The sequence below is a fragment of the Lissotriton vulgaris genome, chromosome 5, assembly GCF_964263255.1.
Source record: "Lissotriton vulgaris chromosome 5, aLisVul1.2, whole genome shotgun sequence".
Classification (NCBI taxonomy): Eukaryota; Metazoa; Chordata; class Amphibia; order Caudata; family Salamandridae; genus Lissotriton; species Lissotriton vulgaris.
The window spans coordinates 899,097,496-899,123,370 of record NC_141693.1 but is presented as its reverse complement, the minus strand read 5'-3'; the positions used below and the strand labels follow the sequence as shown (position 1 = coordinate 899,123,370).

The following is a 25,875-nucleotide window of genomic DNA, read 5'->3' as shown; positions in this document are numbered from 1 at the left end:
GCTGTCATCCAGGGGATGGTATTGGATGCAAGGTCGCTGGACAGGCGAACCTGTCCTGCAGATTTAAGAGATCAGAGCCAATGCGAAGCACGCGTAGAGGAAGTGGCCTTACTTGGGGGAGAGGTGTGGCGTAGAGGGCAGAGCGGTTGGCTGACCGGAGCACGGTCCGATCCCCGGTGCCGGCGAAGCTCAGCTCAGCATCATGTGACTCTGGGCAATAGCTCATTTAATTTCCCCAACTGCCCCCAGCGCCTTGAAACCATAAGGGGTGATATCTTCGCGCTTTACAAATATGAATTATTCCTTGCAGATTTATAAAATTATATTTTTTTATTCTAAAAGGCATAACATATTCACCCACTCTGACTGTCATCCTGGCTGATCTCTCTACTGCTGTTGAACACAACAGAGGTCACACATCACAATCACTACATCACCAACTCAGCACCGAAAGTTACAGCTGCTTGTTTTGTCTTCCGAGGGATAACGTTTGTTTTTACACTAGTAACCTCATGTGTTATAGCGTTCTTAAGCAGTTGGAGAGGTATGTGTATTTATTTTGTTCACTACCACTCAGCCAGAAGGGAGGAAAGAGAAGAAAACTTCATCGATGGCTAAAATGCCTGTTTTGTAGGCCCAGTCGTTAGCATTTCTTTGGTACCATTTCTCACTTATCAGCACATGTGGCACTTAAAAAATCTCTTCCACCTTTAACAAGCATTTGCAATGCAATAGGTCTCGCATTTACGCGAGTTTGAGCTACTGACATTGCAAATAACAATGCCTTTTATATTTGTTTTCCTTTAAAAAACATAAAAAAAAGGCATTGTCATTTACAATGCCAATAGCTTTAACTCATGTAACTGCGAGACCTATTGCATTGCAAATGCTAGTTTAAGAGTAGGCAGTGGTCCATGGGACCAGTGCCTGCTCTTAAAAAATATTTCAGTGCCAGTCACAAAGGGGAAGGGGTCCCATGGGGACCCCTTCCCGTTTGCAAGTAGCTTACCACCCATTTCAAACGGGTGGTAAATTGCAAGTGTTTTGCGGCCACAATTCCGTCTGCAAAACAATTGTACATTGCAGTGGGACTCAGATTAGGAAGGGACACCCTTGGCACACCCCTTCCTAATCCCGAGTCGCAAACCCTAATTTGCGAGACGATAATAGGTTACTGACTCCCAAAATAGGGTTTGTCCATGGGGCAGACCTATTATGCCGTCGCAAACAGGCCGAATTCCTGTTTGTGACTGCAAAAAAACGGTTGTGCATCTGGCCTTAAATCCGCTAACTTCAGTAAATGTGGAAAAACCAAAAACTTTTGACTTTGGTCTCTAAAAGCAGAGCAAATGTGACAAGATAACAAGATTTAAAGGCATCTTTATTGCTTATTCACTTCGAGAGCATGCAGAACACCTGTTGTCAGCTTGCCAGAACAGGCGAGTAAGCCCTAAAAATCGCTATTCCTGATTAAATCTGGCTCACCATAGAGAGTGGATTTGCCAAGCCCAGCCATAGAACCAAAGATACTTTGTAGCAAGTAAATACCTTTTGCAATATCAATGCTTTTCAATGTAAAAAGTGGAAACTGTGCATTTTTCCACAATGCAATGTTATCCTATGGGAGGAAAAACAATCAGCAATATGCAGGTAAGTAAACAATTTACGATATTGAGTTTCTAGAAAAAAAAATGAGTACCTGGTAAGGTTCAGGTAAGTGACAAAACTGCACCAGAAGAGGCACTGGGGCAGTTGGATGCAGAGGTCAAACTCTGTGGTGCCAATGTTATCCAATGGAGGAAGGGGGAAATCAAAGGGGTACTACTTACAGGTAAGCAGCACGGTTTGATAACCCAGTCTCCGGCGGTAAAAGGTAAGTACGGGGGCAAAAGGGAGCACCAAACTTACACCTCCAGGGGCACTGGGACTGCCGGGTGCAGAGTGCCAACACAACATCGGGCACCCAATCTCGAAGTCGGAAAAAAGCTGCAGGCTCAAGCCAAGTGGCCGATCGAAGGAGACCTACAGCTACATAGGTAAGTTGGGATGCACTGGGACACCGTTGGTTGATCTCCCCAAGGCCCAGGGGCTCTGGGTGCAGGGGTGTATTTTGGTGTAAAAAACAGCTTACTGGGGCAGGTCACGGTTGGGAGGGGGGAGGTTCATCGTGCACAGACTGTAGGTGTTGACCTGGAGTCCAGCAGTGGTCAGGCCACGGTATAATCTTGCTCAGAAACGCTAGGGAACCTTGGCTGGATTGGTGGGTCACTGAGCTCAGGCCGTGGGCGTCTGGTGCAGAGGTAGTCCATTTCATAGTTCCAAAGGCAGAGTTTTGGTCTTTACCAAATTGGCTAAAGTCCTCTAAAACAATATGGAGCATTCTGAAGGGGGGCGGTCACTTGAGCTCAGGCCACCTGAGGGGTGGCCCTGGCTGAGAGGGGTCACAACTCTCTTGCAAACAAATTTTCCGTCCGACCCTGCCACCAAAAATGGGGCGGGGCAGTCATCTCCACTACCTGGTCGGCTTAACAAAGGAAGGGAAAACAGATCTCTAGGACACCCTTCCAATCTAAGCATGGAACTCAGTGATGTCATCCAGTGCAGAAGCACATAGTGGTAGCTCTACATTTTCTGGGTATCTGCAAAATAGTAATTACATTAACCTCAAAGATGACTTCTTTGTCTATTGCATGAAACCGGATTGTCCTGAAAAGGTGATGAAACTGGCAGAGGAAGCAGTAATAAAGGCAGTGGTTGTTGAGTAGTGGGGGTGGCTGATGTGGTTGTGGTTGCAGGGGTTTCGGTTGAGGTAGAATTCGTTGCGGAGTTGTTTAATCTAAGCTGCAGTATTGCAGGACACTTGGCAGACTAATCCGCCATCATCAGACTAATGGAGTTTTTAATAAATTCATTGCTACTTGCTCATGGGTGGCTCATTTTCTTGCATTAAACATTTGATGCATAAATCAAGTTAAAAATGGGCTGTGCCAAAAATATCCTTCATCAGCAGACTTTTCATCGCTGCCTTCAGTGTCTGCCTCAAAAACCTTTGTGGGAGGACTCTTTAGCACCTTGCTAGGTGACGTGTGGGCAGGTAATAGTGTACATAGTATGACTCAAGTAAACCGGAGAGCAGGTGATATGGGAATAATTCTAATTGATGATGGATTTGCTGTCAATGACATCACGGATGTCACTATGGTGATCAACAAAGGCGAAGAAGCCTTTGTGCACTGTATAACTGTTGACTAGGTCAATAATTGTATTATTGACTATCATCGATGAGAAAAAGTCTTCAAATACTTTGTCGTCAACAGTTTTCAGACATTATGACATTTTCTTAGATTACAGGTCCATCTTAGTTGATGAAAGAACAGATTGCTTTGTTAAAGGCAATGAAGATGCCCTTGAACCCCGAGGGGAGACGCACCACACAACACTTCACAAGGCTAGGCATTTGATTTGTTAGGTCTCAAGGGTGGTTTCCTTGAGACAGAATCAACCGTTGCTTTGACTGCAAGGGCAAATCCACCTTGTATGTGTGTTACTAATCTCATTTATTTAACTTCTTTGAAGTGGGCAGCACACAAGTCTGAGATGGTTCCTCATCACATGGAGACGTGTCATTTATAGCCCCCTGAAATGTGCCCTTCTGTAGTCAAGAGTCTTTGTTGAAAATGTACAACAAATCTTGCACATCTTAAGCTATTGGTATACCAGCTGGGCATTTTCCACTGCCGTAAGAAACTAGAAGCAGCTATCAGCCAGTCGTCCATATAAAGGTAATCTTTCATTTTTGTGAGCAGATTACACCTTGCAGTGGGGATAATGTCAACAAAGGGTGCAAATGCCAGAACAACAAGCATTTGCAATGCAATAGGTCTCGCATTAAGAAAGTTTGAGCTATTGGTATTGTAAATTACAAATTTTTTATTTATGTTTTGTTTTTGAAAATAGCGAAATAAATAGCTTTGTCATTTACAATGCCAATAGTTATAACTTTCGCAAATGTGACACCTATAGCATTTGTAATGCAATATGTCTTGTATTTACGTGACTTATATGTATTGATATTACAAATAACAATGGCTTTTAATTTTTTTTCAATAATTAATACTTAAATAAACGTTCTAGAAATTTATAATGGCAATAGCTTAAAGTTTTGTAAATAACTTTTGCGAAGATTATGTTTAGTGTATTTTATTGTGACGAAAATCCAATAACAGAAGTGAAATATTAACATATTTTTGTTACATTTGTAATAAAGCTTGAAACATTGAGAGAACATATTTGAACTAGGTGTTGTTGAATGGTTGCACAAATTGATGCTGTGGTGGCGCTGAGTGATGTGATGGCCAACAAGTGATGCTGTGGCGTTCAGTGATGCTGTGGTAGCGCAGTAATGTTGTGGTGCCCCTGAGTGATGCTGTGGTGGTACGGAGAGATGCTGTATGCTATGCTATGTTTTGTTTTGCTATCCTATGTTTTGTTTTCTTATGCTATGCTATGTTAGAGGGTGAGGGTGTGTGAGGGTGAGGGTGTGTGAGGGTGAGGGTGAGGGTGTGTGTGGGTGAGGGTGTGTGAGGGTGAGGGGGGTGAGTGTATGGGGTTGTCAGGGTGAGGGTGTGGGGTTGTGACGGGGTGTGAGGGTGGGGGTGAGGGGGTGAGAGGGTGAGGGGGTGAGGGGTGAGGGGGTGAGAGGGTGAGTGGGTGTGTGAGGGGGGTGTGTGAGGGTAAGGGGGTGTGAGGGTGAGGGGGTGTGAGGGTGAGGGGGTGTGAGGGTGAGGGACTGTGTGTCTGCGTGTGGGAGAGTGCGTGCGTGTTGTCAGAGTGGTCTGTGTATCTGCGTGTGCAAGAGTGAGTAGGTTTTGTTAGAGCTGTGTGTGTGTGTGTCTGTCTCAGTAGAGCAGAAGCTCGGTGGCCTGGCAGTGCAGTGTCTGCTAGTCCTGGAAGGTCATGTTTGCGGAGTGTCATTGAGATACTTTGGCAGAGCAGCGTTTGTGTGCCCTGGTGCCCAGGTTACTGAGTGCTCTGGGCGACACGGAGATGCACTGGCAGAGCTGTGTGTGATGGACCTTGTACTGTGAGAGCAGAGGTACAGAGTGCTACTGAACAGCACAGAGGTGAACTAGCAGAGCTGTGTGCATGTACACTGTATGGTAGAGCAGGAGGTGGTGCGGTTCTGACAGTCACATGTCTGCATCCTAGTTCTATAAGGGCAGGGTGGATGCAAGTCGCCGGGAGGGTCACTGTTAGCAGAGCTGGGCAAACCAGCGAATGAACTGGGAGGTCGAGTCTTGTAATCTTACGACGGAGATAATTCCTGAATCAGAGTACGCACTTCGAGGCAAAACGGTCACATTTGATTGGGTAGACATATATGCAATTTAGAACGTGGTGGTCGGATTATGTAGAAGGGTAAGATAACACTGTGAGGGCAAATATAGAGGTGCAGCCATAGCTAAAGACCACTTTGTATGGGGGACGCTCAGTAACTTCAGAAGGGACCACCACACGTACCCGTGTACACCTTAGAAACGCTTCGGTAGCCATTTGGACCGAAGTGGCCGTTAACTCTTGATTGGGTGATACGATTTGATGAGTTACCGGAAACATCTCTTCTGTTTCCAGGTACACCGTGCGTTCTGTGATGGGAGGTGGGGCCACAGATGTGTCTTCGTTTCTGTGGAAACGGTGCGCAGCCATCACCTCGCTACTTCAGTGTAGGCTAACGCAGGGTGCCATGGGAGGTGTAGTCTTCACAGCCCATGGAGCAGCTGAATCGCGCCTGCGCAGTACTGAATGTTCGGTGGCGCGCAACTCCCTGAATCCGAGAGAGGAAGGAGCCAGCAGGAGGGAGGCTGTGAGGAGAGGGTTGCAGGCCAGACCACCTGGAGCAGAGGTCCCGGCCGGAGCGAGCGCCAAGCTGCTGTCCGGAAGATGTCTACGGTCCTGGTGAGAAGAGACTCCAGCAAGAGGCTGCAGAACCTCCTGAAGTAAGGGCGGGGGACTCCACGTGTGTGTGAGTGGGGAAGACTTAGTTATGTGGGATATTATGAAGGGAGACAACGTGAGTCCCTCATCCATACGGCGCTGCGCAATGGACCCGTTCCTCTCCCGGCAGGACTGCTGGCTCGAGGGGTGGTCTCCCCGTGGCCCAGCCAGTGAAGGTACCTTGTGCCCGGGGCAGCTGGGAGTGCCCCCTTTGTCTGCCTGGATGTTCCTGCCTCCCCACCTCAGTCAGGCACATGCTTTTGTGGGTGGCGGTCGCCCATGCGCTCCCCTTGTGCAGAGCGCTCTGTTCAATTTACTGTATGTAAAGAGTCTCTCGGGTTCTAAGTGACCCCTCCCCCTCTCCTCCCGCGGCAGGGGGTGCGATGGCTCACAGACGCGGTGATCTCACCGGGGGAACTTGAACTCATTCTCTCTGGAATTCCAGCAGCGCTCAGGATGCGTTGTGGGAGTGGAGGTGAGACGGGGGATGGCGACGCTGAAGCCTCCGAGGGGGAGGCAGGGGCAGAGCCCGCACTTTCAGCTGTTCCCTCACTCGCATGCCTTCTCGTGGGCACGGCTGGGTGGCTGGCGGCTATAGACGGTTTTACTCGGGCTCTATTGTTCTGAGTCGGGAGCGGGGACCCAGCAGAACCACCCCTCTTCTTCAGTCCCATCGGACCTGAGCCAGTCACTGCAGCCCGTCCGGGCCCAGCACCAATGCCGAAAATTGCTCTCCAGGGGTGCGAGGCTGCGGGTAAGGGTAATGGAAGGGGAAAAGTAAATAGGAGAGGGGGCTCTGAGTTCATTTCCGAAAACGAGGGGTGAAAAGAGCATCCTGAAATGCAAGGGGTGGGGAGCCAAGCTGTAAAATGGGGGAGTAGATTGACCCCACTAATGGAAAAGAAGAGTCTCTCCCGCGTGAGACAGGAGATGTGCACGGCGCCGGCCTGGACGTGCGTGTCCACAGACCCCAATCACCGCGCGTGCCTGACCCCTGTCTCAGATTCCCAGGAAGCGGGCAACATTAGGACGCAATGCTTCGCATTGCTTTCTACAGCTCGAACTAAAAATAAAGGCCACGATCTGGTATTGGTAGAGGCTACTGTGAACTTGAAGAAGAGATTGTCTGCAGGATGAATTGGCTTCATAAATATAATTTTATGGTGATCACATTTTTTGGAGTGGGTAGGTTTATAATGGAGAGACTGGAACGTTCTTCAAAATCAGTTTAATCAGAGAACGGAGTACTGGTATCAAAGCATGCACATATAATATGCCCTACACACTCTCCTTACTCGAATACACAAGGTCCCTGGTCAAAAATTACTTGGAAATTTAAGTAATAAGCCTGTTTTTTATCCAGATTGTGAGAAGTTGGCCTGTTATATGATGTTCACTATTCTAGTGAACACCTTGCACCAGTCCAAACAACCCTTATGGTGATGGTTGTAAAGACAACCTTATAGACCAGCTATCCTAGAGGTAGCGTGGACAGAACAGTCTTAGGCAAAAGACTCTTGAGGGCGTGTAAAACAAGCTGTTTTACCATATGTAACCCCTTGAATACCAAATGAAAGGACACCACACAGGATATATATAAAATATATATGTATTTATTCACTAACACACTCCTCTGAACTCTTTATGAGGTCAGAGGCAAAAGCACATAAGTTACACTTAGAAATACTTTAAATAGCACAATTTACAGTTAGGCCCTAGGGGCGCGTAAAACCATATACTAAGTAAGTGGTATAAGAACCACAACTCGGGAAAGGAGAAGGCCTAGGGCATCGCTGGGGCTACACTATCTGACCCTTAGGTTATGAGTAGGAGGCCCAAAGGCGGCACGTGCAGTGTCAGTACACTCACACGAGACTCAATAGAAATTCAATGGGTATTTAAAAGGAAAGTAATTGAAGATTTAGGACACATCCGGTCTAACTAGGATTACACAACTAACAAAACTGGACATTAGGATAGTCAATCCCTACAGGAGCACCGAAGTACTCGTGTTACCTCACCCACGGGCTGGGGGTGCATAGGTGTCAAAGTGTGTCGGGTTTTCTCGTGTATTCCTATGGAGCCTCGGAAGAAGATGCTGCAGGCGACCAGGAGGAAGATGTCCGGGTGGATCCAAGGGTGGATCGGAGTTGAAGGAGACCTGAAAGCAGAGGGGACAGAGTCTAGGTCACTAACCAGTGACCGGGTGGAAGCAGGAAGGAACCAGACGTCGTCGAGGTGCAATCAGTTGCGGTCGTGAAGCTTGTCTTTGCAGCCACGCGGACCAGGAGGCGTCGAGGACGACCAGGTGCTGGAGAGGAGCTGTCTCACGAAGGTTCTCGCAGATGAAGGGGTCAACTTCAAGATCGGAGCCAACAAGCCTAAGAAAAGGCAACCCACGCAGAATACACAAAAGGCTTCTGGTGCAGACCAGGAGGGTCTGAGGTACTTCACCTTTTCAGGGAAGCGAGGGCCAGTCTGGAGCAACCAGACCAGCGATGGATTTTCAAAAGGATCATCGCCACAGGCTACTAGCCAACAGGCCAGCAACCGGGCAACGTGTCAAGCAGAGCACAAGCAGAAGGGCCCCACGCAGATCTCGTGCAGTGTGGAGGGATTGTCTTCGGTGCAGGTGGAGCTCGGTGTCGGGGTGTCTCAGTCCCCAGTGCACAGCTTCGAGGAGCCCTCAGGAGCTGCGCTGTTAGCAAGTTGAAGACTTTCCAAGTTGCCTGGTTCCACGGGTTCAGACGCCTTCCACTGGGCTCCCTGTGCTGGAGTCGTGCAGTGGGGTCAGAGAGGTCCGGGAGTCGAGGTCTTGTCAGGCTCTGTGCTCAGGTTCCGGCGGGAACGGGGACAAACCAAGCCGTCGAGTTGCTGGATGGTGCCTGATTGCCAGGGTGTATAGGAAACAAAAAGGGTCTTGGCTCCTGAACTCAGCAAGGCTGAGCCAATATAAACTTCTCCAAACAACTCACTATCCAGTGCTGAGGAATTAATTACAGAAACTCTTTAACTGGTGTGGACGACATTGACATGGACACATGCTTTACAAATTGCAACTTTTTTAATTGTTCTTTTTTGTATTGTATCTATTCAATTATGCATCTTTTTGCATGGGAATACAAAGCTTTTTATGTACATATATTTACACACAACCATGAAATGAAAAAACAAATAACAAATAATACGATATATACAATGGGTTAACAACTTACATGCGAACACATTCGTGGCCGTCCATTCATCCAAAAACATATAAACACACACACTGGTCCCAGTGTCAAAAATAAACTTTTTTTCAAATTAATGAATTTTCGTTTTTGCTTTTTCTAGCTTTCGATGGTTCAGATTGTAAAAAAGCAAGACTGTCTTTGCGCTAGTTCATCATAATTATTGTAACGCAATCAAGGGAATGACCCGGGACCTGGTCGACGCGTTTCGAACCCTGTAGTTGGTAGGGTTCTCTTCAGGACCAAATTACAACTACAAGAGAGAAAGGGAACAATCGTCACTACTCGAGTTTCTTGAGGGCTCAACACCTCCTCTACTCCCTCACCACTATTAGCCTACCTTCAACATTGGGTCATGGCTCCGAACTGTGATGGTATTCCCAACAGTGTCAAAACTGATTTAAAGTGGGTGGAACTAGAAAAAAGCGTAGGAAGAAACATACAATAAGTGTGCTGTCCTCGCAAACAATCGTGCTCATTTGCTCAGTTTCACTCGTTCTTAAAGCAGATGCGTTTACCTGCGCTGGTGAAAGCTGGGGAAGTTCCAGATTGCCAGGGTGGTCCCTCCTTGGCCACAAGGGAGATTTCTTCAGTCTTCAGCTCAGGTGAATGTCGAAGGGTCCAGAGTTTCGTTTAAGTCAATTCCAGGATTAATCTAAAGTCTCCTGGGTCAGCTCCTACCTTTATACAACTAGAGGGGGCTGGTTTAGTTTCTAGGTCCCTCCTGTGGGTGGGACCAGGAAGGGGGGTGGTTACACCCCCTTTCCTTTGTCCAGTTTCGCACCAGAGCTGGGGCTGGAGTGCCCCAGCAACCGGTTTGAACTGGGGTATGCATGAAGCACCTAGTGTGCTCCAGGCAGTGTCTCAATCTATTCAGCCCTCCCTGTCCCAATACCATCCTCCTGTCTGGGGTGGTGCTCGCACCTCCCCAAGCAGGAAACCTATTGTCCAAACCTCCGTGACTGGAAGGACTCCCAGCAGCAGGAGGTCAGACTTGTGTCTGTGGCAGCAGCATCCATTTTGTGATGCTGGGGCTCTGGTTAACTTTAACCGGGATTGTTGTACTTAACATGTCTTCTCCCCCTAGATGGGTGGAATGCTACCCCCGTGGCCAGAATTGGCGAGGGGGTAGTATTCCAAAGTGTATGACACCTTACACGACATGTTTTGATAAAGCCAAACCAAAGTTAGCATTAACCGCGAGGATTATAATGCACTTAAAAGTATATGGTATGGCAATATCATAGAACAGCTATAAGGACATGGTTCCGAAAGCTGCAGACAGGCTCAGCTCATGCTAGAGCACCATCTCACATATTACCAAGCACTCTGCCTCCAGGATTGTTAAGGCCTGCCATAGGAGTGGCTTATAGGTAACTATGTGTCTATATATATAGTAGGTGTAGGGATACTACACCTAATCAAGGGGTGATTACACGAACTTGCTCCAGCTGAGTGATCAGCCAGTTGTGTCAATATGGATGGCCAGCCAGGGGTGGTATAATACATGCTGCAGCCCCTGGTAGGCCTTGGGTGCACCTATGCCCTGGGTACCTAAGGTACACTATACAGGGGCTGATAAGGTGACGCAATATCCAATTAGGTATGTACCTAAGGTACATGGAGTCCATTTTAAGGAGAGAGCATATAGCCTGGGGCCCTGAATAGCAGGATCCCAGGCCAACTAAGTCGAAAACCAGCTAACACGAGGCAAAAAGTTGGGGGTAACCATAGTCAGATATCCACCTTCCTACACAGATAATGGCGTGGGTGTCCTTGAGAGTGTTACTAATGGGAAAAAACTAGGCATGAGAAAGTCTCCATAAAAGTTAAGTCTATCCTTCCCCATATGCCCCGTCAGAGTTGGTATACCTTCGGAAGATCCAGACATATGCAATGGGTAGCAACACCAAATGCATAAGCTTACCCATCTGATCCCTGTGCCAGCATCATTGCCTCGAGAAAATGAAAAAACTTTAAAATCGGTAAAATGAATAGGTATAGTTATATTAAGGTAAAGCGCAAGGCACATTTGACGTTTAGATCATTGTGCATCTCCTTAGCAGAAGAGGCATATACTTTCAGCAACTAGGGATAAAAGTGTCCTTGTCCAGAAGCAAATCTGTCTCCTCCTTGATAATCTCAAATAGTTTATGCATTAATCTGGCCAAGAATGGGCAGAACTGTCTAAAGACTGTAAGGCATCTTAAAAGGGTCCCTTTCGGTGCTCATGACGGAATGGTTCCGTCATGAGCACCCGTGTTCCTGGGCTCATGACGGAACCATTCCGTCATGTGCACAGGGGCACAACATCCCTCTGCTGCATACCGCAGAGGGATTTCCTTTTTAAAAAAAATGTTTTGCCTCGAGAGGTGGGGTAGAGCATCCCCATCCTCTGGAGGCTTTTTTTTTTGTTTCAATGTAATGATGATTGCGCGCATGGCATGCTGCAGTCATTACATTGAAAATGAATATGAAACTTAGTTTGTTTCATTGTTTCGGTGCACATGGAGCTATATAAGCCCCCGAAGCAGCAAAGTTCATGGGAGGGGTATTGTTGGAAAGTGGAGAAGAACAATAGTTACTTACCTGTAATCTGTGGTTCTCCAGTATTGGTGTCTTTCATAGATTCACATGCCTGAATCATTCCCCGTCGTCCGAGTGACGGAGAATGATTCAGGCATGTGAATCTATGAAAGGCACCCCAATACTGGAGAAGGACAATAGTTACTTACCTGTAATCTGTGGTTCTACAGTATTGGTGTCTTTCATAGATTCACATGCATGAATCATTCCCCGTCACTCCGACGACGGGGAATGATTCAGGCATGTGAATCTATGAAAGACACCCCAATACTGGAGAATCACCCCTTTCCAATGATACCCTTCCCTGGTGGCTCCCTGCTTGGGGATCGCCCCAAGAGCTCGATCACCAAGCACAGATCCACCAACTAGGCACCAGGGAGGGGGGAGCGGCCCCTTGGGCAAGGGTCTTTGCCCCACCCCCCCAGAAAACTGGCATGATCAGTCTGGCAGATGGGGCAGTTGCCCCCAATCTGCCCCTTCCAGGGGACGGGCAGACGCCAGGGATTCTTTTTTTTATTTTCATGGTCAGGGGTGGGGATGCCCTTTCTGGGCATGCCAATGACCCCCTCCCTCCAATAAAAACAAATGTCTTTCTGCCTCTTCTATCCCCCCCTCAGGAGGCAGATTGGGGCAATCGCCCACTAGACACCAGGGATTTGTATTTTCTTTATTTATATCTAAGGGTTGGGGCTGCCCAGAATGGGCCTTCCAATGTCCCCACCCTCCCAAAAAATTGCCAGTGTCTTTCTGCCCCCCCCCCCCGGCAATAGCCCCTTATCTGCCATATGGGCAGAAAGCCCAATAGGCACCAGGGATTATTCTTATTTTTTTACACGTAGGGGTGGGGACTTCCCAGAATGGGCATGCCATACCCAGACCGAAAAAAAGTTCCACAGTCTTTCTGCCCCCCCCCCCCCCCCCCATCCCCCCTCCCGGGCAGCAGATGGGGGCAATGGCCCACTAGGCACCATGCATTATTTTTTTCAAAGTTCAGGGGTGGGGGCTACCCAGAATGAGTATGCCGATGCCCCCCCGCCAAAACAAAATGCCACGGTCTTCCTGCCCAATCAGGAGGCATATTGGGGCAGTAGCCCCTGACCGGACTCCCGGGAGGAGCAGGCTCACTAGGCACCGGGGAGTATTCTTTTTTAATATGTAGGGGGTTTGAGCTGCCCAGAATGGGCATGCCAATGCCCCCAAACCCCCAAAAAATGCCACAGCTTTTCTGCTCCCCCCAGGAGGCAGATGGGGGCAATAGTCCTCATCTAACCCCCCCCCCCACCCCCCCCTCCAGGGAGGCAGGCAGAAAGCAAACTAGGCAACAGGGATTATTTTTTCTAAATTCAGGGTTGGGGGCTGCCCACAATGGGCATGCCAATAACCCCACCCCTCAAAAAATCACCACAGCATTTCTGCCCCCCAAGGAGGCAGATGGGGGAATAGCCCCTGATCTGCCACCTATTCAGAAATGTGTGGGTTTGGGAGGTTTCCCTAGATGGCCACCGAGCCCGGGACCATAAACGCAGGTGCACCCCTTGCAAAACCAGGTCGCTTTGTGATAAATAATTTTGGTGTCTCCGCAGTAGGTTTTGGGCCCTTCAATGCCACGGGTTCTTGGTCCATCCACACAAGTTAGGTACCATTTTTATAGAGAGAACTGTTATGATGGGTGGTAGGAAATTTGCGTCACATCGGTGATCCGAAAACTTTCCAACAACGAAATGTGAGAAAAATTTTGATTTTTTCAGCTAAACTAATGGTTTGTAGGGGATTCTTGGAAGGAAAACATTGGGGGATCCACGCTAGTCACACCTCCCTGGACTCCTTCGGGTGTCTAGTTTTTGGAAATGTCCGGGATTGGTAGGTTTCTGTAGGTGGTCGCTGAGACTGGGATTCAAAACGCAGTTGACTCCCTCACAAAATAAAGTCTTTTTGTAATCTAAACTTTTGAAGTCCACACAGTACGTTTTGGGCCGATCCCGGTCGTGGCAACTAGACCTACCCACACAAGTGAGGTATCATTTTTATGGTGAGACTTTGGGGAATGCTGGGTGGGTGAAAGTTTTTGGATTCACACAGATTCCAGAACTTTCCATCACAAAAATGTGAGAAAAATGAATTTCCCTTTTTTTTTTGATTGAGGTTTGCAAAGGATACTGGCTAGCAGATCCTGGTGAGAGCCACACAAGTCACCTCATCCTGGATTCCATAGGAGATCTAGTTTGAAAAAATGTATAGGTTTGTTAGGTTTCCTTAGGTGCCGGCAGAGCTAGGGTCAAAAATCCACAACTAGGCACATTGCGACAAAACGGTTAGTTTTCACAGGAAAAATGTAATGTGTCCACGTTGTATTTTGGGCCGTTTCCTATTGCGGGTACTAGTCCTACCCACACAAGTCAGAAGACTTTGGGGGACACTGGGTGGCTGGAAGTGTGTGGATCCCTGCAAATTCTAGAACTTTCCATCACAGAAATGTGAGCAAAGGATTCTGGGTAACAGAACCTGGTGAGAGCCACACAAGTCACCCCATCCTGGGTTTCCCTTGGGTATCCAGTTTTCAAAAATGTATACGTTTGCTAGGTTTCCCTAGGTGCCAGCAGACCTGGGGTCCAAAATCCACAGCTCAGCACATTGAAAAGAAAGGGTCAGTTTTCACTGGAAAATGTGATGCGTCAAGGTTGCGTGTTGACCCGTTTACTGTCGCAGGCACTAGGCCTACCCACATAAGTGAGGTAACATTTTTATCAGGAGACTATGGGGACCACAGAATAGTAGAAGAAGTCTTATTACCAATTGAATTTCTTTGAATTTCTGTCTTCCAAATATAAGACCATTTGTAAAAAAGCAGTCATTTTGAAAAATGACCTCTAATTCACATGCTTGTAGGGGTACCCACAATTTTGGAGATCTGCAAATAACCACTGCTTCTAAACTCTACATTTTGTTCCCATTTCGGAAATATATAAGTTTCCTTGGTACCTTATTTCACTCTTTATATTTTAAAAATGAACTACTATATAAACAGTACCAAATGAAAAACCATTGCAAGACGCTACTCAGTTATTGGCTCTGGATTACTTGGGTTCTTGGTGAACCTATACGTCCTATATATCCCAGCAACCAGAAGGGCCCAGCAGATTTAACGGTATATTGCTTTACAGAAATTGGTCATACTTACAAGAAATAACAGGTGAAAATGTTGGCACAAATGGTGTTTTTTTCAACTCAATTTCAATATTCTTTATTGTCAACAGTTAGTTTCTATAAACAAACCTTGAAGGATCTACACAAATGACCCCTTGCTAAATTCAAGATTTAATCTAGTTTTCAGAAATGTATAGATTTCCGGGACCTAATTCTACCACTAACTGGAAGGAAATTGAGGGCACAAAAAATTGCAAAAATAGGCTATATCCCAGTAAACCAAAACTGTGTAAAAAATTTGGTTTTCTGACAAAAGTCTTCCTGTCCCTGAAAGCGGAGAAGATGGTCATTTCAGCACAACAAACCCTTCGCTCATACCATTTGCAGGTTAAAAAAAAGACGCTTTATTCAGCAGAACTGTTTCCCCATAGAATTGGTTGTTGTTGCTGTAATTTGGTTAATTTCTGGGTCCTCTCCAGCAGAATCCAAAAGCCTGGGTACCTTTAGAATCCTCAAGATGTTGGAAGAAAAGGATGCAAATTTGGTGTGGATACTTTGTGGAAAAAAAGGTACAGGGACATAAGCGTGAACTACCCCAAATAGCCCAAAAAAGGCTTAGCACCTGGGGGAGGGGGGGTCTAGCAGCAAAGGGGTTAAGCAAATCTGCCAGATTTTACTGGACAACCTTACAGACAATGGAGAAGCAGGGCTTTTCTTCTCAGTTGCAAAAAGCCTGGTTGTGAAATGAGGAAGGAACTGCCTATTATCCACCAGCAGTCCTGATTCAGACACATAACAAGAAAATAAGAACGCACTACCCAACAAGCAAGTAAGCAGATGGACTATGAATTTGTAACTCACCTTGATCTACATATTTTGCTCGTTCACAAAGTAATTTGAAGAAGGTCTGGTGGATACACCACATAAGATCACTGCTTGTCCTATACTTTACAAAGAATTACAAAGGTAATTTCATTGGTTTTTCGTAGATACGTACATGTAATAATCCTGCTATCTTTGAAGTATATCCTCTGGGGCGTTCCTTGTCTTTAAATCTGAAAGCTACAGCATTTAAATCCTAAAAGATGAAACAATGGGAAATGTGTTCAAATCGTTTATACTCCCAACAATTTGACAATATTTACACACACACATATATGTCAATGTTAGCCAAAATGAAGAAACATCCAGGTAACTATGTTCTATATGAATTACAGTCTTTGAAATAACTATTAAAACAATCATGAATCCATTCATTATTATATCTTTGTCAAGATGTATGAAAATGAGCTTGTTGAAATGAACCAACACCTAAAAGGTACACTAGAGTACAGCATTGCCAACCCTCTCAGTAGAGCCTAGTGGCACAGTTATATCAAGGTAAAAGTGCAAGGCACATCCGCTATACAGACTGTTGCTTCTTCTTAGCAAAAAAAGCATCTGCGTGCAGCTACTGGGGGAAAATCTCCTTGTTGACGAGAAAGGATCATGTTACTTACCCAGTAAGCATCTGTTTCTAGCATGTAGAGCTGTAGATTCACATGCTTTGCATACTCCTGCCATCTAGTGTTGGGTCCGGTTGTTTAAAAGTTGTTTTTCTTCGGAGAAGTCTTTCCAGTCACCGGGTAAGGTGACTCCTCCTTTCGGTGATAGTGTGCATGGGCATCGAATCCACTGTTAGATTGTTTTCCCGCAGAGGGTGAGAATGGAGTTAGTAAGTGTAGAATAGAGATCTCCATGCATATGTATGTAAAGTAAGAAACTGCAACAACTATAGGTACCCGGGGAGGCGGGTGGGAACATGTGAATCTACAGCTCTACATGCTAAGAACAGATGCTTACTGGGTAAGTAACATTATCCGTTCGAAGCATGGGAGCTGTAGATCACATGCTTTGCATAGACTATATAGCAGTATACTTCCAAAGTGATGGCTAACCTGTAGCTGTTGCAGTTGCATGAAAACGTGTTTAAGTACTGCCTGGCCTACATTAGCTTGCTGCCTCGCTAACACATCTACACAGTAGTGCTTGGTGAATGTGTGCGGTGTAGACCATTTTGCTGCCTTACATATGTCAGCTAAGGGAATATTCCCTAAGAAAGCCATGGTAGCCCCTATTATGCAAGTGGAATGCACTTTAGGGGATATTATTAGAGTTCTTATCGCTTTAACCTAACATGTCTGGATACATTTCACAATACACCCAGCTATGCCCAATTTAGATATGGGATTGCCTTTGTGTGGTGGCAAAAAAGCAACAAAATGCTGTTTTGTCTTGCAAAATTCTTTTGTTCTTTCTACATAATATAGTAGAGCTCTTCTAACATCTAGTGTGTGTGTAGAGCTCATTCTGCTACAGGAGCAGGTTGAGGAAAGAACACAGTTAACTCAACTGATTGACTGATATGAATAGCAGAAACTACTTTGGAAGAAATTTGGGATTGGTTCGAAGAACCACTTTGTTTTTGTGAAGCTGAAAGAAAGGGTCTTGAATAGTTAATGCCTGAAGTTCACGACTCTCCTTAGTAAAGTGATTGCAATGAGAAAAGCGACCTTCCATGAGAGGAACTGTAATTGACACCTGTGCATTGGTTCAATAGGTGGGCCCATTAGCCTAGTAAGGACTAGGTTTGCCTCCATAAAGGCTTTAATCACTGGTACTCTGAATGGAGATAAGTGTTGTCTGTTTTTTAAGTATGCAGCTACTGCTTCTAGATACAATCGAATAGATGTATATGCTAGTCGAGATTGCTGTAAATGTAAGATGATGTTTTTCACTGAAGCATCAAGAGGATTGATAATGTTATTGTTGCAAAAGATAACAAATTGTATCCATTTTGCTGCATAACATGCCCTAGTAGTAGGCGTTATAGCCTCTTTTAGGATATTCATACACTCTGGCGGTAATTGTAAATAACCAGACTATGACATCAAGAGTCAAATCGCTATGTTGAGTTCTTTGGGCTTCGGATGCCTGATTTCTCCATGGCTCCGAGTGAGGAGACTGGAGTTGAGATACAGCTTTTGGTGTGGAACTACTGAGAGCTCCAGCTGAGTGGTGAAATAAGGGTGACGTGCTCATGTGGGAGCTATGAGAATCAGTTTGAGGGATGTTTGTCTGAGCTTCCGAACTACTAAGGGAATGAGTGGGAGAGACAGAAAAGCGTAAGCAAATATCCCTGACCAGTTCACCCATAGGGCATTGCCTTTGGACAGTAGGTGTGGGAACCTGGAGGCGAAGCTTGGGCATTTTGAGTTTTCTGCTGTGGGGAACATGTCTATGTGAGGAAATCCCCATTTCTGAAAGTAGGGGAGGAGAATCTGGGGATGAAGTTCCCACTCATGGATTTGCTGTGTCTGTTTGCTGAGAAGGTCTGCAATCTGAATATTTACTCTGGAAGACGTTCTGCTAGGAGATACATTTGTGGTGTATAGCCCATTTCCAAATGGCTTGTGCTAGGCGTGATAGTTGGAGAGAGTGTCCCGGATTGTTTCTGTATAAAGTACATCGTGGTCATGTTGTCAGTGCGAATTAGGATTGCTTTGCCTATGAGGGGAGTTTGAAAAGCCCTGAGCGCTAGAAACACTGCTAGTAGCTCTAGATCATTTATCTGGAGGCTTTTGTACTTTAGACTTCATAACCCTTGGATTGTGTGATGCTGTAGGTGATCGCCCCAACGAGTGAGCGATGCATCTGCGGTTAGCACGGTCTGTGGAATAGGGTCGAGAAAGGGTCGCCCTTTGGATACATTTTGTGGGTTCTACCACTGCAGAGAGAGAGATGAATGCGGCGATCTACCAACACTAAATCAGTCAACTGACCCTGAGACTGGTTCCACTGACTATCAGGGCTCCAAAAATCCACTTGCCCGCTCACAGTTGCAAGCCAGATTCAATTAGGGTGAGCTATTTTTAGGTCCTACTCGTCATTTCAGGTGAGTAGGAAGAAAAAATGACTTTTGACCTCTTGTCTCTGAAAGTAGATGAAATGCGACAAAATAGCAAGATTTAACATCTTTATTGTTCACAAAGTGAATGAGCAATAAAAATGCCTTTAAATCTTGTTAACTTGTCAAATTTGCTCTATTTCTGGAGATGGTCTGTTTTGTTACAGGGAGACTTTTTCTGACGCCACCGTAAGCTAGAAGCAGTTGATAGGCTTTACAGATTTTATGGATTTTTGTCGGTCAACATTTAGACCGGTTGACATCTAGAGAGGGGAGAGATTTTCTGCAACTGTTTGAGGACTCATAAAAGAATGTTAGTAAAACCACTGGCTTGTTCACATGGAAGTCTGACTACACTTTGGGAATAAACTTAGGATTGGTACCAAGTATAAAAACTGTCCGACATGAACTGAAGGAGAAGTTCCTTAATGGTAAAGGTGTGAATGCCACTTATTCTTTTGGTAGATTGTAAAGCCACTAGAAGTGCAGTTTTCCACATAAGGTATTTAATTTCGCCCGGTCAATGGGCTCCAATGGTTTTTTCAATAGCTATCCCAGTACAACATTGAGGTACCACAATGGTGGAGGATTTTATACTGGAGAAACAGTCTGGAATAGGCCTTTGAGAAACTGTTTTACAATAAGATTAGAACATAGAGAAGGCGTATTACTGGATAGCTGAAACCTGGAGATTGCTGCCAGATGCACTCTGATGGAAGAATGAGTCAAACTAGATCTTGCTAGGTGGAGCAGATATGGGAGGATTTGCTCCAGCTGTGAGGTGAGACGGTGGATGTTAGATTCTGCACACCAAAAGCATTTTGTAGGTTCTGTACATTGTGTCTGCTCTTGCTTTGGCCAGCAATTCTCTGCAGTCTACAGAAATGTCTATGTTGAAGAACTGCTGGAACTTAGGAGCCAGACCAATAAGTGGAGTGAAGTCGGATTGGGATGACTGACCTGGCCCAGATTCATGGCAAGCAATGTTGGTATTAGAGTTGAATATGAGGTTGTTCTGAGAGGAGCACGAGCTCTGTGCACCAGAACTGCCTGGGCCCTTTAGGTGGTATGAGGAGAAGTTTGCAGGGCTCTCTTTAGTTTGTTAAGCACTCATGGAATCAACAGGATCAGGGGAAAACATAAGCATAGACTTCTAACCATCTCAGCAAAAATGCATTTCCCCACTTTCACTGTTGGGGATACCAGCTTGCCAATAGTGGGCATTGTTTGTTCTCTTTCATAGAAAATAGATCCAGGTTGAGCTTGCCCAACTGGTGGAAAAGATTGTCTGCATGTGCTGGTGTAGTACTCACTCGTGGTAAGAGATACAGGTCCTCCTCAGCGAGTGTTGGAAACTCCTGGCACATGTTCTGCTTTGAGCGATATCTGATGTTGAAGAGCCCAGATGTGTTGGGCCTCACAAGACTGAACTTGTGAGCTTGTTCCACCTGCTGGATGAGACAAAACATACTTGTGGTATTGTATGTGCATAGGAGTACAGCCGAGTGTTGTGTCTTGGTGAGAAATTATTTCAGTGTTAATGAGATTGCCTTCAGTTCCAGTTTAATGATGGCGAGCTATGCGTCATCTGAATTTCATGTGCCGCATATATGAAAGTCCCGGAGGTTGGCACCCCAACTTTCCAGGGAAACATCTATTAATAAGATTTAGTCTGGGATCTGTGTTAGGAATAAGAACCTTTGGACAGATTTGGAATCTGTGTCCAACAAGACATGGTTACTTTCATTGTTGGAGTTATTTGGATGAGATCGGCGAAGGACCTGTGTGCCTGGATTCATGGTTTGTCCAGTTCCTCCTGAAGTGGACGCATTTGTAGCCGACCATTTAGAACAAGGTGGATGCAGGAAGAATTAATTCCCAAGAATGATTAGTAGATCTGTACAGAAACAATAGTTTTAGTGGACAGTCTGTGAGCTAGTTGCCGAATCTTTACTTGTCTGTCCTGTGATGGAAATGCTTTGTTCAGCATGGTGTCCAAGACTGCTCCCAAGAACGTTAAAGTTGTTGTGGAATGCAAGTGATATTTCTGGTAGCAGATAGTTAGGCCGGGTGAATTGCATACTGCGAGGCAGATGGATGTGGTTGTTGCCGACTGTTGAAATGTAGGAGTTTTTATGAGTCAATCGTCCACGTATGGACACATTTGGACACCTTGTTGTCTGAGATGGGCAGGGACTGGGGCTAGCATCTTTTAAAATGATGGGGGCAGATTTTAGCCTGAATGGAAGGACCTTGATCTTCAAGTGTGTGCCGGCTACTTGGGAACAGAGGTATTTGCAGTGATTTGCGTGTATCATATTGTGGAAGTAGGCCTCCTGAAGATCAATCAATCAGGGGTTCTGAAGCGAGCTACTCACCCGTGATGGTCTCAAGGTGCTGTGTGTGTGTGTTGGGGGGAGCGGGAGGGGGCTTGGGGGGGCAGCTCCGGTCAGCTGAGGAGCCAGGGCTTGAGGCTCTTCCTGAAGGTGTGCAGAGTAGGGGAGAGTCTAATGTTGACTGGGAGCTCGTTCAAGACTTTGGCCGCGATGTAGGAGAAGGCTCTTCCACCCGCTCTGGTTCTGTGGATGCGCAGCGTTTATGCCAGGGCGAGGTCGGCAGAGCGGTGGTTCCTTTTGGGTACATGGAAGGAGACTTTCCTTGAGGTATTTGGGTCCGATGTTGTGGCGGGATTTGTAGGCGTGGGCGAGTAGCTTGAAGGTTACTCTCTTCTTGATGGGGAGCCAGTGGAGGTCTCGCAGGTGTTGGATGATGTACTCATGTCGTGGGATGCCGAGGACGAGTCTGGCAGCGGTGTTCTTGATGGTCTGTTGTTTGTGTAGCAGGGATTTGTTGATTACAGCGTAGAGAACGTTTCCGTAGTCCAGCCTGCTTGTTATGAGTGCGTGGGTGACGGTCTTTCTGGCTTCGGGGGCGAGGGTGGGGGGATCCACTTGAAGGTCTTGCAGAGGATGTTTAAGCAGATAGAGGAGACGGCGTTGATCTGTTGGGTCATGGTGAGGGAGGAGTAGAGTATGATGCCAAGGTTCCGGGCGTGGTCCATGAGGGTGCCAAGGGCAGCGGGCCACCAGGAGTTGGCCCATGCAGAGTGGGAGGGTCGCAGGACTAGGACTTATGTCTTCTCCAAGTTGAGTTTGACAGCTGCTGCTCATCCAAGCTGCGTTGTCTTTCATTCCTTCTTGGAAGCAGAGTCTGGTGGTTTCTGGGTCCTTCGTGAGGGAGAGGATGAGCTGGGTTTCGTCGGCGTGGGATACAATGCTGAGTCTATGCTGTCGGACGATGGCGGCGAGGGGGGCCATGTAGATATCGAAGAACATGGGACTGAGCGATGATCCTTGGGATACTACGCAGTTGATCTCTGTGGGTTTGGAGAGGAAAGGCAGGAGTCTGATCCTTTGGGTTCTGCCGGCGAAGAAGGAGCTGAGCCAGTCGAGGGCGGTTCCCTGTATTCCTGCGTCGTGGAGTCTCGCTACGAGGGTGCTGTGGGAGACGGTGTTGAAGGCTGCGGAGAGGTAAAGTAGGATGAGAGCTGCGGGGTGGCCTTGGGCGAGGAGCGTGCGGATGTCGTCTGTGGCAGCGAGGAGGGCAATCTTGGTGCTGTGGGTGCCGCGGAATCCGGATTGAGAGGGCTAGAGGATGGAGTTCTCTTCGATGAAGTTTGTCAGATGGGCGCTGACGATCTTCTCAGTAACTTTGGCTGCGAAGGGAAGGAGAGAGAGGAGTTGCTAGTTCTTCAGGTCAGTCAGGTCTGCAGAGTGTTTCTTGAGGTGAAGCTTGACTTCTGCGCGTTTCTGAGAAAGTGCCGGATTCGAAGGGGGAATTGATGGCACATCGTAGCTGGTGCACTATGGCGGCGGCTCTGTGGAAGATGTGCGGAGGGCAGGGGTTTGTGGGGGCTCCTGAGTGGGTGCTCTTCATGGTCGTGGTGGTATCTTTGGTGGGGAACAGGGTCCAGGTGGTGATGGTGGGCTGGCTGTCGTCGCTGGAGGGTAGGGCGATTTCTGGAGTCTGCTCACTGAAGTGGTCATAGAGGGCTTTGATTTTCAGGTGGAAGTAGGAGCTGAGCTTGTTGTAGAGGAGGGTGTGACGTCTGTGGCTTAGCTGTGGGACTTGGGGAATTGCTGGATGATGTTGAAAAGTTCCTTTGAGTTGCTGGAGTTGGTGAGGATTATGTTCTGGATGAAGGGCTTCTTTGTGGATCTTATGTGTTGGTGGTAGTCTGTAATGGCGTTCTTGTAGGTGGTCAGGTCTTCTGTGGTTTTGCTGTTTCTCCATTGTTTTTCCAGAGGTCTGCAAGAGCATCTGGCTTCTTGGAGATTGGTGGTGAACTAGGTGGCCTTCAGGGGGTGTTATCGGTCAGTGGTGCAAAGGGGTGCGAGCTTGTCTGCGCAGTTGGTGATCCAGTAGTGTACTTCCTTGGCTGCAGAGATAGCGTTAGTCGAGGTGGGGGGAAGGGGGGGGGGGGGGGGTTGCGGCTGAGGGTGGAGTTGAGGTGCTACTCTGTTGCCTTGCTCCAGTTCCTTTGAGGAGGGCGAGTAGTGGGTTTGAGAGTGTTGGAGGTGTTGGAAGAAAGTGTACGCAGTGGTGGTCCGTCCAGAGGGGCTGCATGGTGCGCCTGAAGCGGATGTTCCCACCTGCGAAGATAGGGTGGAGGGTGTGTCCTACCTTATGGGTAGGTGTGGTGACTAGCGGTTTCAGTCAGGTGTTGGCGAGGTTGTCCAGGGTGGCGGAGAAGTTGGGGTTGCTGAGGTTGTCGAGGTGCAAATTCAGATCTCCGATGAGTATGTAGTCCACCGAGTCGTTAGTGTGATGAGCTCAGTAATAGTAGTGGCGAACGAAACGCAGTATCCGGGGGGGTATGTAGGCGAGGATGTGCGAAGAGTGGTTCTAGTGCTGGTCTAGATCTGAAAGTGAAGGTGTTCGATGGTGGCGAAAGATTCGCTTGAAGTGGAGGCGGAGAGTCGGAGGGCGCTCTTGTGTGCGATGGAGAGTCCTCCTCCTGGGTGGTTGGGGTGGTCCTTCCTCTGGATCTTGTAGACGTCGGGAATGGAAGTGGCGATGTCGGGCAGAGGAGGCATTGGCCCAGGTTTCCGTGAAGAAGGCAACGTCTGGCGGGAGGGTGTTGAGGAGGTCTCAGATCTCTACGGCATGTCTGTGCAGGGGCGCATGTTGAGGAGGATGCACTTCAGGGCTTTGGTAGTGTTGGCGTCCGTCGTGTGGGGGGACGCCTGTGGCGGTGTGGAGGATGGTGAATGTTCAGCGGCAGTAGAACTGGCCGTGGGTGGTGTTCGGCGTGGTCGGGAGCTCACATTGCGCACCCACTTGACAGATGTTTTCTTGGACTACTAAGGAAGACTGTTTGAAATTCGACCTCCAACGTGGGCTGGGTGAGGAAAAGGAGTAGCCGACACTATTCTCAGGTCATAGTTTGCTGTCAGAATCTCTGGTAGCCAATGTACCTCTTGCTGAGTATTTATAAGCAGCCGCTGGTGGCGGTCTAAACTGCTGCTGTTGACCATAGTTGGGCGGTTTGAGTTTGGTTTAGCTGATATTGTTGCCTGTAAGGCTTGTAACCACCTCCAAAGGAATACGTCCCTCTGGCTCCCTGAAAGGGCTGATTCCTATATTGAAGAGTTACAAGGGACTTTGCAGTATCCGTGTCAGCCTTGATAGATTGTAGGGCATCATCCACATGCTTGCTTAACAAAGATTCGCTATCAAATGGCATGGACAGAAGGAAATAGATTTCAGCCATCCTAGTCTGTGGAGAACGGCCGCTCCCACAAGTTGGCTTAAGCTAGTGGTGGTCATATCAGCCTAGATTTGCGAGATACTTTGCTGCTTAACTGTGGTGGCTACCACGGTGGAGAAGTGTTTGCCGTCATTATCAAGTCAACAACCACCTCTACCTGGAGGAGAGGAAATCGGGGTGGAGGGGTTCTTAGAGCAACACTGTGCTGCCTGGGATACCACTGAATCTGGTTTAGGATGCCAATGAGGCAAGTGGGCAGGTCATCTGGAACTTTGCATGTTTTATCCAATTTTAGGATAACTTCTGAAACCGTTGCTGGGTTCTGTATGGCTTTATGGCCCTCCTGCCAAATAAAAATCAATAATAGGGATAGCCCTTACTTCTTAGCAGGCTCTTTGAAATCGTAGAGACAACAGTCTGCCTGTTTTGTAAGCACAGGAACTTCAAATATTTTAGCAGCTCTCTCTTAAATTATGAAAATTGCCCAAGTCTTCTGGTGGCATGTGTACTGGAGCCGCCGGAGGTGGGGATGGCATAGGAATACAATAATTGTCCCACTCACTGAGTGCTGAGACTGTCCTGTATTTCTCCCTCTTACCTTCAGTCATCAGGAGATGGAGGATTGTCATCTGGGGGTTGAGCTAGGACATGCATGAATTCTGATGGAGGGACGATAGATGTCTCAAGCAATCATGATGGTTGCTGTAGTGGTGCGGGAGCTTGCAGGCATTGCAAAGGTAGGTCTTGGCATCTCTGGTATCCAAGTGCAGGCACAGATGGTAGAAATCCGCGATAATAGTCCTGGAGCATACTTTGCAAGTTTGTTACCAAAGACACAGGCATTGAGACAAAGTTGTTGTTGGTCTTGAACTGAAGAATCCTGTTGATAAGGTTCTGAGTGCTCTCTTGCGGAGTACTAGTCCTGATACATACTGGTCGTCCTCATTCTCAAAATCCTGACATTTGACATGCAGCCGGGCAATACTGCTAGCTACTCCAAATGCGCCATCTTTAGACTCTTCATCCTCATCTAAGAAGTGAACAGGTGGATATGGTAACACCTTACTAGGAAATGTGTGCAATAGAAGAATTGTTGCATAAGATTTTTCTTTTAGAGGAATCGAAGACAAAGGTGGAAATGTCATTTTTTACAGGTGTTGAGTGCATCAATGACAAAGGTTTCTTCGTCAACAGCATTGTAGATG

The 25,875-nt window shown here is 47.0% G+C and overlaps 1 protein-coding gene across 2 annotated transcripts in view; it reads right to left on the bottom strand.

The window, feature by feature from the left end:
* IDE (insulin degrading enzyme) overlaps positions 1-25,875 on the bottom strand; it is a 996,582-nt gene that overhangs the window by 664,019 nt on the left and 306,688 nt on the right. For both annotated transcript variants that reach the window (XM_086922493.1, XM_086922494.1), the window contains exon 9: positions 15,952-16,032. In XM_086922493.1, the coding sequence (XP_086778619.1) occupies positions 15,952-16,032 (81 nt within the window). The remainder of the gene's footprint in view (positions 1-15,951; positions 16,033-25,875) is intronic.